Here is a 16,657-nt window from a genome sequence, read left to right as displayed (position 1 = left end):
TTTATTATATTTAAATATTAATAAATCACGAATTTATGATTGAAGATTAAATATATTAATTTACATATTTTTATAGAAATCTTAGGTGTCATTTACTAAACGTTAATCCAGGTAAGCGCTTACGAAGTCACTTTACTTTACCGGATAAATATGACAAGGATTAAATATCTTACCTGGTAAGAGCGAAAGTAAGAATCGAGAGTCTTACCCGGTAAGTGATGACGAGTACTCTTACCATGGTTAACGCTTACCGAGTTACCGGGATAAATTGTTGCATACGATGCGTTTTAGTGAATAAAATCTTACCCGGTAAGTAAGCGATTGTGTTGAATTTTACTGATAAGTGCTTACCGGGTAAGTTTTTAGGTAAACGGCCCCTTAGATAAATAAATCATATATTGAACCAGTTGATGTGCATATAATGACGTAAATCTATAAATCCAGCATTATTTTTTATGTGACATATAAATGTATTTCATTTTTTTAATAACAATTAAAAAATATATTTATAAATTATAATAAAAAAATAAGCATTTCTGAGTTTCCAAAGAGAATACGTTGCAACCCGAAGATCCGCTTGCCACACATTCTTCAATGATCCCACGATTTGCCTCTGAAAGAAGGTAGAACGCAGTTCATATTCCACCGATAAGAGATGCCATTTCGTAGCGACGAGGTGACATTTATAATAAATAATATTGAAAATTGCCGGACGACGTAATATTAAATCGATCAATGATCAAACTGTTACTAATTCAGGGTTATCATAACATGATTACGCTCATTAATCGTATTCTTGTGTTTTTCGTGAAGTTGTAAAACAACATTGTTTTATGTAGTATTGAAGCATAAATGTTTGAGCTCGCAATTCCTACTCTTAGGGGTTGTTTGTTTACCTCTTAATAGTTTCATTAAGAAGCAACATCTGAATCGTTAAGAGGTGAATCTTGTTTGGCGGAAAAAAAGTCTTTCTCTTAATGGTTCTGAAACCCTCTGAATGATTTTGTATCATGAATCTCCCAAAACCATTAAGAGCCCTAATTTCATTGTACATAATTATCAAACAATTATATTTCATTTAGCACTATATCATAAGAGCCTATTAATCATTCTGACCACTTAATCATTCTAAACCAAACCATTCAGCAATTGTCAAACAGCCCCTTAATTTTTCAAAAGTAAATTTATATATTTATTTTACCCACGAAAACTTTAGCTTTTAATTTTAAATACTATATTTATTTATTACGAAAATGAAAAAGTAATTCCACAATAATTTATTTTACATTGGTTCATTAGAGTATCTCATTCTCAAATGGTTTTTTTTTAGAATAAAGAGTTAAAATTCAAAATATTTAAAAAAATGCATTTAATTCTAGTAGACATTTAATTTTAAATATTATAACATTAATTATATTAATAAATATTTCATACATTTAATAAAATATTATTTCTCGCTCGTGAGAACATCTCTAGTAAATTCTCCAAAATAGATATTTTAGAGATTTTGTGCATGTTTTTTGTTCCAGGAGATTCTTTAAAATGGAGAAAGTATGAAAGAGAGTGTAAAATCCTCTAAATTTGAAGAACTCTCTAAAAATGATTACAATGAGAAAGAAAATATTTGTTAGTATATTCCTACAAATTGGATATTTTAAAATTAAATTTTTAGAGAGAAATAATATTTATTAGATGAATGAAATATTTTAATAATACTAGAAGGATCCTTGCACAATGCAGCAAGATAGATCTTCATTAATCTTTAGTTTTTATTTTGTATCTATCGTTATAATACGATTTTATCTGGTTTTGAGAAAGTGATAATGTTTTTATTTTTAAATGAAATATAAATTTGAAGATAACATAAAATTTTGAAAAAAAAAATCGATATTAGTATTAAAGTAACTATTTAGTAGTTCTCGTTTTTTTGTGTAACTTCTTTAATTCAATTTTTTTTATTATAAGTTAATTTAGATTTAATAATAAAATAATTTATTTTGCTTTAATAATATAATATTTTATAAAGATAAATAATTAAACATTCTGTTAGAACTCAATGATTATCTTTATTATATTTTAGATTTTTTATATTTAAAATGGATGTTTATCCTTTATTTGATTATATTTATCTGCAGTTAGTACACGAATTTAAAACTGAAGCTTTAATAAGTTGTATTTAAGCAAAATTACTTGTAATCTTGAATTTTAAGTAATATGTATTAATAAACAGTACTTCATGCATAAAAATGGTTTTTAAGAGTTTTGTCAAATGCTTTATAATATAGTATAGATAATCGACGTTGTGATCTTCAAAATGAAGAATCGTTTTTAAGGAGTTATTTAGATTTGAAAAAATTTACTCTCTCTCTTTTCTCCATTTTTAGAGAAGATTTTGGATAATCTATTAAAGCAAAAAGATACATAAAATCTCTATTTTCTCCCTTTGGATAATTTGATGAATGAAAAAATCTATTTGACGATTCATATGTGAATCGAAATTACAAGTTATTTATATGGGTTCATATATGCATTTTCAAATGGATTTTTTCAATAATCCGTATATGAATCTTCCCTTATTTTTGTTAGATTCTCATGATATTTAGCTTTTTTATTTGAACCAGTATTTTCTTGAAAATGATTTTATAACTCAAATATTCAACCAAATAACCATTCAAATGCAAGGTTCTAATGGCGTGAGGGGTGGCATGGCAGCAAGGTCAAGCCTCAAGCTTTACAAATTATGATAAGACCAAAGCGGCATATATATATACATACATATACACACACACACACCCACACTTGTATGTGTTAGTGTTTTGAATAATGCCTTAGTACAAATTAAATTCATATAAAGCAATAAAATTAAAAAAAAAATGAAGAACCACTGATTCCAAATAGAAAATGATATCAAAAATGCAAAATCGGGATTAAATCTCTTGAATCTTTACTCGCTACTATTTCAATTTTCAAAGAATTCGTGTTCGACTTTTCGTGTACGGGAGTGTGAGTAAGTATTTAGCTATTTAATGTTTTAGTTTTTAAGCATACTTTTTTTATTTACTTAAGTGCTAAGTCTCCTACATAATTATCATTTATCACTTACGTTATATATATTAAAGTAACCTCATACCTTACAAAATAACGTGCCGTAACGTACCATAAGTTGTCGTAACGCGTTACAATGCAAGTCAAGTCTTAGAGTGGAGTCATACGAGTTAACCCGGCGGCAAACCCAAGTCTTGACGTCATAACTAGTTATTTAGAACCATGATCAAATGTCGAGAGTCCCACAAAAACATGATAGCCCCTATGCTTTTCATTCTTTTTCATAAGAAGCCCTTTAAAAAAAAGGAACTAATATGATTGTTTTATAACTAGCCCCCTTACTTTGCATTCTTTCCATCAAAAGCCCTTCCAAAATAAAGTTATTTTACATGTTGCCCCCTCTATTTTTCATTMTTTCCATCAAAAGCCCTTCCAAAATAAAGTTATTTTACATGTTGCCCCCTCTATTTTTCATTMTTTCCATCAAAAGCCCTTCCAAAATAAAGTTATTTTACATGTTGCCCCCTCTATTTTTCATTATTTCCATCAAAAGCCCTTCCAAGAGAGAAAAAAACTAGTATGATTGTTCTACAAATAGCTAGCCATGCTTTCACTTTTTCCCCATCAAAAGCCCTTAAAGACAAAACTACTAGGGTTGTTTTACAAATAGCCCCCATACTTTTCATTTTATCAATCATTTTTTTTATTAACCTGGATATACAACTCGCTATACGAGCCGACTAATCACATGGCGACCACCTGTTTTGTAGATAGCTCGGAGTCACAGCGTTTGAACCTCTGTGTCCACAATGAGATTTTTATTCCTCCTTGAATTTGAACTTGGGACCTCCTGGTAATTTTGACCTTTGAAGTCAAGCTCAAACCAATCAGGCACCACCCTTTGTGATTTTTTGTCAATCAAAATTCCTTACTAAAGGAAAATCTCTAAGGGCATGTTTGATTTCACAGAATGTTTTTGAGCGATTTAGATTTCGTGAAATGATTTAAAATTGGGAGGATTTGGAAATCTTCGATGTGTTCGGTTTGTAGGTTTTAAAACGAGACTTAATTTTTTGTAAATATGATTGTTTCAGTAAGATGTGGAGGTGATGAAGAAATTACGCCAGATTTGATCAAAAGGCAGGGTAGAGAAGCGACGAAAACAATTGAAATCCATTGAATTTGGATTTGCAACGACAACCATCTCAAAGGGGTTTCTAAATCCATCGATTTTGGAGCTTCATTGAAATCTCGGAATTTCAAATCCAAACTTTCCTTCAAACCAAATACAAGACTGGAATAAAATTCTATTTCAAATCCTACAAAATCTCGCAAATCAAACGGTGCTAAAAGATCCAAAATCACCTAATATTTGCATACGTATTCATTTTAAAACTTTCGATTATATGAACGAGTCTAAATGTACAATAAACATTAAATCATAAGATTAGATTTATAACAACGAGATATGTGTGATTCATCTGTTCAAGTAAATTATTCATAAATATCAGTCAATTAAAACAAAAGATTCTATTAACGCTTAAAATTAAAGTAACGAAAAGTTTATATAAACAAACATGGCATCAAGTTATTCCCTTTTTATTGCAAATATAGCCTTCGTTACCCATGGGTTTGCACATTCAAATGTTCGGTACTGACGAAAGAATATGTATGTAGCGGAAATTTTTCGAAGCTGTAAGTATTTTCAGAACCGAAGAGTAATATATTCATGTATCATACTTAACAAATACGAACTCGTACAAACCAATTCAGATCATTCCACGAGTTCGATCTTTAAGTTATGATTCATACCATATTACATGTGTTTTTTTTCCCCACATGGCAGACAGTCTCGAAATTTCCATTCGGCGCTCTATAAAAAAAATGCATGTTTCACATGTGTATTTATGTATATAAAACAACACATAAAAACTGGTTTGTAATTGGATATGTTATTTGAAATAGCAGTGTATGAACGATTACAAATTTTTAATATAAAAAATGTGCAAAAATAATTTAAATTATATTATAAAATAAATTTTTTTTTTTTTGGGGAATAATGAAGAAAAGAGATTTTGGGTGTGATTCGGATTCTATTTTTATGAAATATATAACTTTACAAAACCTTTGTTGGATACATGTGCCATTGATATCCCTTTCTCTCTCATCTCTCTCTCTCTCTCTCTCTCTCTCTCTCTCTTCTTTTTCTCTCCACCTCCATTGATCCAACCCAAAAAGATACATTACAAAGGGAACCAACTATAGCTCTGGTTCTTTTGTCATTTAATGCCATTTACAGATTGATTTGATCTCAAAAAGCCATTTTCAATTCATGGGCTTTTTGGTTCCAAATGGAGGAGAGCAAAAGGTCCACCTTTCTTCATACCCAGGTAATTTCTTCTCTTTCCTTCATTACATCCTCTGTTTTTAAAAAAAACCCATTTCTGTTTCATCCATTTTTTAGCTTTTATGATGCCATCATTCATCACCATTTCCTAACGCATGCTATCTGTTTGATAAAACGACGCTGAGCAAATTCCTTTGTTTTTCTATGATTATTGTGTTTGAAACAGGGAATAAATTTGAGGTCCAGGAGATTGCAATCCATCAATAATGGAGTTTGGGAAGTTAACTTCAGGGAATATTTGCATTCTGTGATCAAATAATTCAATCAGATTCTTCAAGATTGTTGATTTTTTAGATGAAGAAAGCTTTTCTAGGTTTGAAAATGCTCTTTTTGATCTGGGTTTTTGAGGGGAAGAAGAAAAGGATTTGTGTTGTTGATCATTAGAATCGAAAAAAACTTCCTCCAAATAAAAGCAGAGGATCGTTTTTTAGGCTATATACACAAATTTCTCCAATGAAAGCACCATCAGAAAGAGGTCTACCACCGGCCACACCCAGAGCCACCACTTACCGGAAAAAAATGTCCAAACTAGTCACCGGAAAACGCGATGATACCCCTTTGCATACAGCTTCCAGGGCTGGAAACATTAACGCAGTAATGGAGATTTTAGGTGAGTGTGATGAGGAGGAAGAATTGATTTCATTGCTGGCCAAGAAGAATTACGCCGGCGAAACGCCGCTGTATGTCGCGGCGGAATACGGTTATGTTGATTTAGTTAGACTTTTGATCGATCAATGTGATGTTGCAACTGCCAGCATCAAAGCCAATAATGGTTTTGATGCTCTTCACATTGCTGCTAAACAAGGAGATTTAGGTATGCCCGTTTCTCTAATTTTCGGTTATTATTATTATTATTATTATATATATATATATATATATATATTATTTTAATGGTTCGATTTACAGAGATATTGAAGGTCTTAATGGAGGCCCACCCGGAGTTATCGATGACGGTGGATATGTCGAACACCACGGCGTTGCACACGGCGGCGATGCAAGGCAACATTGAGGTGATGAATTATCTATTGGAGATAGAGAGTAGCTTGGCCTCGATAGCGAGGAGTAACGGGAAAACAGCGTTGCATTCGAGTGCGAGAAACGGGCATGTTCGGGTGGTGAAGGCTCTTTTGGAGAAGGCACCCGGGATTTCGGCAAGGATTGATAAGAAGGGGCAGACCGCCCTTCACATGGCTGCGAAAGGGAAAAATCATGAGGTGGTTGAGGAATTGATCAAGGCGGATCCGGCGCTGATAAATATTGTCGATGCCAAGGGTAATACGGCGTTGCATATAGCAACGCGGAAAGGTCGGGTTCAGGTAAAGCATTCGGTTTTGAGTTTCTTGATATAAGGTGCATTTGACGTATGGAATGGTATCATCGAGAGAGACATCAGATGCAATCCTCGACATGATAGATGTGATTGCATCTGATGTCTGAAATGGTGTATCAATTGACGTCCGATGCAATTCACGATTGCATATGGCGTCTAAGATGTTGTACCGATGGACGTCATATGCAATCCATTGGAACCCTGATTGCATTTGACGCTCGGTGTGATGAATCTAAGATGTCAAATGCAACGAATTGTTAATCTTTCGTTCTCGCATATAATCGTTATGTTTACGCAGATCGTAAAGATATTGCTAGCTCGTGGTGAAACCAACACACAAGTCGTGAATAGGTCGAACGAGACCGCCCTTGACACAGCTCAGAAAATGGGCCATCCCGAAATTGGATGTATCTTACAAGAACACGGGGTCCCAAGCGCTCAGGCCCTGAAACCTCCCTCGACTCCGGCTCGTGAGCTAAAGCAAACCGTCAGCGACATAAAGCACGAGGTCCACCACCAACTCGAACACACTCTCCAAACTCGACGTAGGGTCCAAGGCATCTGTAAACATCTCAACAAAATGCAAGCCGAGGGCCTCAACAACGCGATAAATTCCACCACCGTGGTGGCAGTGTTAATCGCCACCGTCGCCTTTGCGGCAATCTTTACGGTCCCGGGTCAATATGCCGACGATCCGAACGACATTCCGAAAGGGTATTCGCTAGGCGAGGCGAATATTGCCCCACAACCGTTGTTTATAATCTTTTTTGTTTTCGACTCCGTGGCTCTATTCATCTCGCTAGCCGTGGTCGTGGTTCAAACGTCGGTGGTGGTAATAGAAAGCAAAGCGAAGAAGCAAATGATGGCGATAATCAACAAGCTAATGTGGCTAGCTTGCGTGCTTATATCGGTTGCGTTTCTGGCACTCGCGTTCATCGTGGTCGGGGAGCACGAGAAATGGCTAGCGATCTGCGTGACGGTTATAGGAACGTCGATTATGGTGTCGACTTTGGGTCTAATGTGTTATTGGGTGATCATGCATCGGATAGAAACTTCGAATATGAGAAATTTGAGAAGGAGCGGGAGTAGGTCGAGATCGAGGTCGAGGTCCTGGTCGTTGTCTGTATTTTCGGACACAGACGCGATGAATACTGAGTTCAAGAAAATGTATGCGATTTAGAACAAAAAAAAAATGGGTCCGATTAAACGTGACGTGTTTTTTTTGTTTTTTTTGAAGGAAACGTGACATGCGTTTTAAGCATTTTAAAATACTAGAAGGGTACTCGTGCAATGCATCGAGACACATCTTGATTTCAGTGTTTCGTTTTATTTCGATATAATACGATTTTATGTGGTTTTGAGAAAAACGATAATGTTTTTATTTTTAAATAAAATATAAATTTGAAAATATTATAAAATTTTGAAAAAAATATATATCGATATCAGTATTAAATTAATATTTTTAAAAGTTCTTGTGTTTTGGTTTAATTTTCTTAGTTCAATTTTTTTTAATTATAATTTAATTTAGATTTAGTAACAAAGAAAGTTTATTTTAGGTGTAATAATATAATTTTTTATAAAGATAATAACTAAGTATTCTGTTAGAACTCAATGATTATCCCAATTATATTTTAAATTTTTTATATTTAAAATGAGATGTTTATTCAATATTTGATTATGTTTATCTGCAGTTAGTTACGTGAATTCAAATATGGAGCTTTAATAAGTTGTATGTATGCATAATTTACTTGTAATCTTAAATTTTAAGTAATATGCATCAATAAACAGTATTTCGGGCATAAAAAATGGTTTTTAAGAATTTTTGTCAAATGCTTTATAATATAGTATAGATGTGCATATTGGTAATCTCTGTTTCTTTTAAACAACAATTAATTTACACAACGTTTTTCAGATGATACAAGTGCGTTTATCAAACATTTATCGGATAAGTGCTTATTGGGTATCGTCTTATCTTACTGAATGAGCATGGTAAGGACCGAAAATTGTAACCGGTTCTTATTCTGTATATGGGAGGGAGTAGACTCTTACCCAATTAACGCTTATTGTGCAAGAAACGTTTACCATCAATCTATTTGGATAAGGCAACTGAGTGATGGTAACTTTTGCTAGTAGTACGCATTTACGCGATAAGCGTTTGATAAATATGCCTTTTTTTAATGCGCAACTACAAAATAGACAAGGTTGGATAACTGATTTGTTGTAGTATTTGTTTACGATGTCGAATCAGATTTCATTTCATTCCAATCTCACGTTTGATTTAAGAAAAATCCAGAATTAAAATCCGACAAACATTGAATTTTGAAATCTCATGGATTAGATGGTATTTCACGAGATTTTATAGAATTTTGTTTGGAATAATATTTTAAAAGCCTTTGTTTTACAAATATTTTGCTTTTATAAATTATCAATAAAGAATGATCCTACAAATCAAACAGATCAAAAATTAAAAATCTTTCCATAAAATTCAAATCTCTCAAAAACATTCAGTCAAACCAAACATTGTCTCAACTTCTATGATTCGAGGGATTTGCTCATTCCTTTACACAAGTCAAAGAATTGAATTCCATTTGATTTCATAATTCAATTTTAAAAATACAAAATCAAGCTTTTTTTTCTTTTTTTTTTTACTTGGATATCCAACACGCTATGCGAACCGACTAATACCAGGATGACCACCTGCTTTGCAGATAGACCGGAATCACCACATTTGACCCTCCGTAACCACAATAGGATTTTTATTCCTCCTTAGATTTAAACATATAACCTTCAGACACTTTTAACCTTTGGAACTCAATCTCAAACCAATCAGACACCAGGTTCAAAATTAAGCTTTGTATCCAATCCAACCCACAAGAGCAAGCCCATCTTCTCCCAAAATAAACTTCTACAATAAAAGAAAAAAAAGCCCAGGAATTTAAAAATATGTAATTATTACATTTCTTAATAATCATTTGACAATGTTACCCTTTATATAGAGGAATAATGAATATCTTTCTCTCATAATTAAGGGTAAAACCGTAAAACTAAAATAGAAACATGAAGAAGAAAAAAAACCATAAATTAGTTTAATTTTCAAACATCTGAGAAAAGCTGTCTACAAATGCAATGATAAGAAGAAATGAATAAGTCAAAAAGAGAAGGGTAGAATGGTATATTCCTAATGACAACTCAAATTACAAAAGGAGGGAAGGATTAGACAACAAACATCTAAAGCTGAAACCTACCAAGGAAACTTTACATGTAAAATTATTTCTCATTGTCAATGTTGAGGTGGTAGACTTGGTCTTTTTTCCAACATCTCATAGTAGACAACAAAATTATCCTAAAAACACACACACAAATACAAACCATCAGTTACCGTTTTCAAAACGATGATAAAGGCAAAAAAAATTGATTCAAAAGCGGACCTTGCGTATTGTTTCCCATGTGTTTGGATCGAAACAAATGTAAGATCCTCTCTCGTATGAATTTGTCTTAACGAGAGGCTCCATGTTTGCAGCCCGCATAAACCACAAGTGATGCTCTCGGTGGTAGAACCACCCTCTGTTATACCTGTAAACACCGTACAAATAGTCTCATCAAAATAATCATGTTTAAGCTAGATGACAATGTAAAATGACCTAAAAAGACATGTTTGGAAATTCAATGTAAAGGGGTATAAATGGAAAACCCCTCCTTGAGCTAACTTATCAGCTAGTTTATACTTTATAACGAATCAAACGTGACTTTTTCAATAAGCTAAGGCGAACATGGCTGATAACTTACAGCTCATTTGCAGCATACAACTGGGCTTCATCTTTTGGCATGCTGCATGAAACAAACAAGATTGAATTTATTCATAAAGGTAAAACTACCAAAGGAGAAAGACCACAAGGGACTCGAATTACCTGTAAAATATATAGAACAAAGTATTCAACTGGAACTTCGATAAATATCCTTGCTGCAAAAATCCAACAAATATTAGAAGCAACAAATTAGAATGTCTATCAAAGGACAAATTGCCTGAAAATGCAACGTATTTTGATATGATTCCTATTCCATATAGCGTAATTTCAAAACCTTCATTTTGGTACCTCAAATGCGACATTTCAGACATTTAGACCAAAATAAGTTGCACAAAATAAGAATCAGACCAAGTACATTGCATTTTCATGCATTCTCATACGTAAACCAGGTACCTAAATGTTTAAGATGTCACATCTGAGGTACCAAAATAAAGGCTTTGAAAATACATTACGTAAAATAGGATTCAGACCTAATTACGTTACATTTTCATGCAATTTGCCCAAATGTGGAATGAAAACAATAACAATGGCCAGCTTACGTTAAGGACCGGTGCTTGTTTGGCATAATAACATTGTGGCACGTTGAATTCTGGAGCTCCTTTGGTAGGCTCATCCAGCCATGGAGAACCAAATGTTTTGTGAAGGTTTTCTGCCGAATTCAAATTCAGACCAAGTGTTGTCAAATCAATTCCAAGTGCAAGAGATGTTAAATCAGGATTGCTCATCCTTATTACGCTTAACAGACCAAGCAGCCCGAATCGATCTGGGGCAGCTTGGGCAGCCTGCATCGATTTCATCCCCTGATCCCTATATGACTGACTGGCGGCAAATATTTGCTGCAGGCGGAACTGAGATTGATTCTGTTGCTGTTGATATTGCTGGATAAGTTGGTCATATGATCCAACACCAGAGACTGTATTCGGAGAGTTTAAAGGTCTCAAACCTACACCTGGACCTCCACCAGCCTAAACCACCTCAAAATCAAGTTTCATTACATCAGTCATTAAACAAAATAATTAGTTTAATCAAGATTATGCAATGATGTCACCACCTTAACAGATCAAATAATTCTTGCAATCAAGAAAACAGAAAAACAATGACAATGACAATAAAGGAGAAAAGTCGAGAAAAACCTAACAAACTTTCCCATTTTAATTGATTAAGTCACTGAACTCTTTTTGAATGAATAAATAATTGAACTTTCTCATTTTGAACGATCAAGTCCCAGGACTTCTTTTTAATAAATAAACCATTGGAACTTTTAAATTTTGGGTGCCTACATCATTTTAACCCAAAATAACTACCTCCACCCGGCTAGGAAGGTTTTAGATTTTGAATAAACCTAAATAAGTTGTATTGTCCCAAACCCTACAACATTCAAACCCCTTGCACCCAACGGCATCACTGCCCCTCACCACCCCATAGTCGTAAAATCATCCCTATAATATACAAATAAAAACTCCAGATACTTGAGATCTTCTTCGAGAATCACAAAGATCCTTTTCAAGTTTGAATTTGTTCATTTGGAATCTGAATTCTAAATGCTGAAAGCATCTAAGTAGTATTCTTCATATAGCTCATCACTGCCGTATCCCTCTTTTTTATCTATTCTTTGCCTTTTGATCTCTTTACATCAGTTTAATGGTGTATGCATAGACAGATCAAAAAAGGAGAATCGAAAAACAAAAAAAAGGATCAAAAAAGGGATATCGATGGCAGGAGCCAACTGTGGCGATGGGCAGTATGGAGAACAGACCACAATGGGGCGGCGAGGGGGAGCAATGCCGTTGGGTTTAGAAAGGGATATCGATGGCAGGGCCTGAATCGCTTGGGGTTTGGAAACAGTAAAACTTATTTAGGTTTCTTTTACTTTAAAACCTTCCTACCTGGGTACAGGTAGTTTATTTAGGTAGCCAATTTCTAAAAGTTAGATGGTTTATTTATTCAAGAAAATGTTCGGAACCTAATGATTCAAAATGAGAAAGTTCAATGGTTTATTCATCCAAAAAAAGTTCATGGGCGTAATCATTCAAAATGGGAAAGTTAGTTGGATTCTTCCGAACTTTTCCCATAATAAAATACTACACCAGGCCAAATAGGCTTGGTAAGTCAAGACAAGTTCCGATCTTCATAACTCAATTATGACATTTGCTAAGGCAAAAGCAGCAAGGATACCTGCGAATGATAGGATGAATGTGATCCTTGGAACATATCTGAACCGTGCAAGTGGAGTAGATCCTGATTATTTACAGATGAAAAGGAGACACCGCTGCTACTAATTGATGGAACATGTTGCTGTTGCTGTGGCCGATGTGATGAAAAGGTTCCTCCCAAGTTGAATCCAGAAGACCTTCCCATCTGCGTAAGGAACCACAGGACTTAAAAAATTGAAAAGAAAACAGTGGCATACTCCAATCCTCAAAAGTAGCACTCACAGAGAAATGTGGAGACTGCATCATCGACACATTGTTATCATGAAGTTGATCCTTCTGGTGCAGATCCATAGCATAATCAGCATTGCCACCTGGACAATATCTAAGCACCAGTCAGTAACGTGGGATGTCAAATTTATATCCATGTCCATTAGAAACACAACTAAAAATGATAAATCAGGATCCATGAAGGACCAACATGATAGCCGCACTGGTACTATATAAAAACTTTAATGACGTCGATTAGTTGTCTGTTTACTTCAGACAGGATATATGAGATATTTGATATATATATAGATATATATGATATACATATATATATACATGTATTTTTTGACCTACACTTGAGGATGAGGCAGTGCGTGTAAAAAATGCTTTTATCAAAATGGGCAGACCCACATATGAGAGTGCAATCACCTTTAAATCCTGGTAAGGCAGGAAAATCTTCATTCTGGATGCTGAATTCTTGATTTTGCTGAACAATAGGACTCACACCAAGACCTTGTTTCCGTAATGAACCTGAAATTTTATGATTTAAATGAAAAAAAAAATTGCAGAGAAATAAACGCCTGAAATCAGGTCAGACACAATTTTAAATTTGAGATTTACCTATTTGTCCTTGGGCCCCTCCAGAGGAACTTGGTCGGCTGCTCAGCTGAGGGAAGTCATTTATATCGAATGGGGAACCATCATTGTTATTCACATCATTTAACATTCCCATTGAATTAAGGCTGTTTCCAGCTTGAACGTGGTTTTGAGAAAGTGGTCCACCTGAATGATAGGAATTCCCAAACATAGACATAACCTGTGGGGAAGCTGTGTCCAAAAACCATCATTATTATTGCAGTAAAATCAATGACAATGAATTGTAAAAATCATATTCCCGAGAAAAGAATGGAAATCCCGAATACAATTAAGAAACTCGTCATGCCAATGAATCATAAAAACTGATTAAAATATGGAGTGGAAGAACAGAAACCTATAGCTAAAGTAAGAAGACGTTACACTAAAATATAAAATACCTTGTTGAAGCATACCGCCCATTAATCTATTTGAACCCTGCACGCCTAAATTTCCTGATCCACTATTAGTGTTCAGATTTAGGCGAGAAGCAAGGCCCGGCATAGACAATCCTCCTCCAGAACTTATGCTTCTTCCTATGCTACTTCCGCCACCAATGTTTCCAGCCGAGCTTGTAATCCGAGAGCCTGGATTTCCTAAAATCGGGGACACCCCAACTCCTGGAACGCTACTCCGGTTACTGATTGCTGCAGAGGTAGGGAGAATTCCAGGAATTGAACCACCAATTGCATTTGTGCCACTACTAAATCCAGGGCTTCCAACAACACTCATGCCACCTCTACTAGTTAGCCCCGAGTGACCATGTGAATTGCCATGAGCCATCTGCATATTATTAAACGAGAGTGAATATTCAAAATCAGAAAATCTTTGTTAAAAGACTATTAGTGTTTTCTAGCTCGAGCATAGCACCAACCAAAGAAAGTCAGAGCATACACACAGTGCACATGGTCATAAAGCCACAAATATATGTTAACTTAAACGTAAAATCAAAATAAATATCATCATTCTCTTCTCACAGGTCTTCAACGTTTGTTTCCACTACACAAGAAAGTCTTTAATGTGTTCGCCGCTTCTCTTTAGCATCCCCTCTTGTAGATTTTCTTTGCTACTCTCTTCAATAGATTTAATACAATCTTCTTTGCAACAAACAAGTTTTATGAGCGACTCCTCAAACTTCGTTACTTATTCAGGCTTCTCTTTTTGGTTGGCCTTGACATTAAACCAGTAAAAGAATATATTTTCCTAATTGTTTGATGGTCATTTGTGACTATCCTTTATTTGTTTGTGTTTAGCCAATTTAGAGATATCATGCTTTTGTTTATTGACTTGGTAGTTATTTTCTGTTTTTTGATAAAATAAGAGCTAAAGATTTTGTAATTTAATTATGTTACTAGAAAATTAATTTAACATCATGCACTTCCGTTTCTATTTTATTTTTTCCGTTTTGGGGAATGGATTGCACTGTGATGTGCACTATGCACTACTAGTCATTTTCAAGTTGGCACCAAGGGCATAACTAACACACAGTTTCTACAGATTATTATAATTTCCAGGACATACTGGAAGTAATATGATGAAATCTGTATCTTTAAAAGATAACCCAACAGAAACAGACATATATGTCGTTGCAGTATAATTGGTTACTGCACATATTTAAGTTGTTACACCTATGTTATCAAATGATGCCCTACTTCAATTCAAGTATTCTAATCATATACTCTGTAAATAATGCAAGTCCAAGAGAAATCACATTCAGTCCCTTATATTAACTAGAGTTCTAATCCCATCCAAAACCCAACAATTTTCAAATATCTATTAATTCATTTGTTTGAGATTTTATGCAATTGATGCTATTTCAACAAAAAGATTTAGGTTAACTATAAAAAAGATTTAATAAATCATGATCGGTTGTTTATGATAAGCTCAAAAAATTATAAATTACCAAGTGCTGACAAATAAATCAATATAACTAGTATGTCTCCACAGGTAAATCTATTTCTTAATAGTTAAGTATTTCTCCCAGTTGAAATTTCATGTCCATGGATGTAAAAATAATAATTGCTACTAGTGTTGAAACTGAAACACAAAGAGAAGCACATAGAGTAGTTCTACCATACGAAAAATACATGTTTTACAACACGTTTATTACTTGTTTGAGAATGAGCATTTGTACAATGAATCAATGACTATTTAAAACCTTTTTCACTTTTGATTATAATTTTAGTTCATTCCAATACTTTAGTTTCAATTTAATCATACAACATTCCAAAAATCCTGGTTCAGCCACTGGTTGGTGCCATAGTCTGTGTCATGCAATCGTGTCTAAATAACATATTTGAATGATGAAAACAATTTTTAAGTAAACACATGAAGACATAACGTAGATTACCTGAGAAAGAGCTACAGGGATATTGTTTGATGCAAATCTTCCACCAGAAAGGTTTCCACTTGATTGTTGAACCCCACTTGAAGGTACATTACCAGTTGTTGAATTTCTTGATCCAAGTGAGCCCGGCATGTTGGGAACATTGAAACTACCATGTAAGTTATGGAGCCCCTGAACAGATCCTATAAAGAGAACCTCACACATAAAAGGTGTGATATAGGTACATATGAAAATAGCAACGGTAACCAGTATAATTCACTAACCACTTTGATGGAAAACAGGGGAAGGTGCACCAGATTGAGTCGAGAAAGATGCAGAAAATGGTCGCCCAGTGTTGTCTTGAAGATTTGAAGCTGATCCGTTCAGGGATGACTGAACCAAAAGGATAACAACTTGAATAGACAATATAACATATATAAACAAAAAGCAATGACGGTATCTTTTCCAAGAAAGGGAGCATTAAATACCATATATATATATATGTATATAGAATAGGACAGCCAAAGAAAGACAGAATCCACATATTATGGAAACATGAATAAATTAAAACGCTTAGATTGTAAGCAAGAATAACAACTCCAGGTATGACCTCAAGTCTAAGTAAATGATCTTCCAACAATATAATAATCCCACATCATGGTAATGGTTCTTTTTCCACTTCAGCATAGA

The 16,657-nt window shown here is 34.2% G+C and overlaps 2 protein-coding genes and 1 non-coding gene across 3 annotated transcripts in view; 2 read left to right on the top strand and 1 right to left on the bottom strand.

The window, feature by feature from the left end:
• Nucleotides 1-5,905: 5,905 nt before the first annotated feature.
• Nucleotides 5,906-7,962, top strand: LOC112505651 (ankyrin repeat-containing protein At5g02620). The gene is made up of 3 exons (XM_025109542.1): nt 5,906-6,266; nt 6,359-6,768; nt 7,081-7,962. Exons 1-3 carry the CDS (start codon nt 5,906-5,908, stop codon nt 7,960-7,962), a joined length of 1,653 nt encoding a protein of 550 aa, XP_024965310.1.
• A 1,878-nt stretch (nt 7,963-9,840) lies between these two features.
• LOC112506846 (probable NOT transcription complex subunit VIP2) overlaps nt 9,841-16,657 on the bottom strand; it is an 8,862-nt gene continuing 2,045 nt past the window's right edge. Inside the window, exons 3-14 of the mRNA XM_025111145.1 lie at nt 16,252-16,360; nt 15,992-16,170; nt 14,043-14,424; nt 13,630-13,836; nt 13,438-13,539; nt 13,024-13,112; nt 12,764-12,946; nt 11,128-11,553; nt 10,691-10,743; nt 10,569-10,610; nt 10,211-10,355; nt 9,841-10,125 (exon numbers count right to left, since the gene is read on the bottom strand). Of these exons, the coding sequence (XP_024966913.1) occupies nt 10,063-10,125; nt 10,211-10,355; nt 10,569-10,610; nt 10,691-10,743; nt 11,128-11,553; nt 12,764-12,946; nt 13,024-13,112; nt 13,438-13,539; nt 13,630-13,836; nt 14,043-14,424; nt 15,992-16,170; nt 16,252-16,360 (1,980 nt within the window). The 3' untranslated portion in view covers nt 9,841-10,062. The remainder of the gene's footprint in view (nt 10,126-10,210; nt 10,356-10,568; nt 10,611-10,690; nt 10,744-11,127; nt 11,554-12,763; nt 12,947-13,023; nt 13,113-13,437; nt 13,540-13,629; nt 13,837-14,042; nt 14,425-15,991; nt 16,171-16,251; nt 16,361-16,657) is intronic.
• LOC112508330 lies at nt 16,252-16,332 on the top strand. The gene has a single exon (XR_003068705.1). It is a non-coding gene; the product is annotated as a small nucleolar RNA snoR35 (small nucleolar RNA).

The sequence above is a fragment of the Cynara cardunculus genome (assembly GCF_001531365.2).
Source record: "Cynara cardunculus var. scolymus isolate 2C chromosome LG 2, CcrdV1, whole genome shotgun sequence".
Lineage (NCBI taxonomy): Eukaryota > Viridiplantae > Streptophyta > Magnoliopsida > Asterales > Asteraceae > Cynara > Cynara cardunculus.
The sequence above is the reverse complement of the archived record's forward strand: the minus strand, read 5'-3'. Positions and strand labels throughout refer to the sequence as shown.

Bases quoted from the DNA above. Each gene is read 5' to 3' on its own strand.
- LOC112505651 (XM_025109542.1), top strand. From the start codon at position 5,906: ATGAAAGCACCATCAGAAAGAGGTCTACCACCGGCCACACCCAGAGCC. The intron at 6,267-6,358 runs GTATGCCCGTTT...TTCGATTTACAG, and splicing joins TGCTAAACAAGGAGATTTAG to AGATATTGAAGGTCTTAATG. The intron at 6,769-7,080 runs GTAAAGCATTCG...ATGTTTACGCAG, and splicing joins CGCGGAAAGGTCGGGTTCAG to ATCGTAAAGATATTGCTAGC.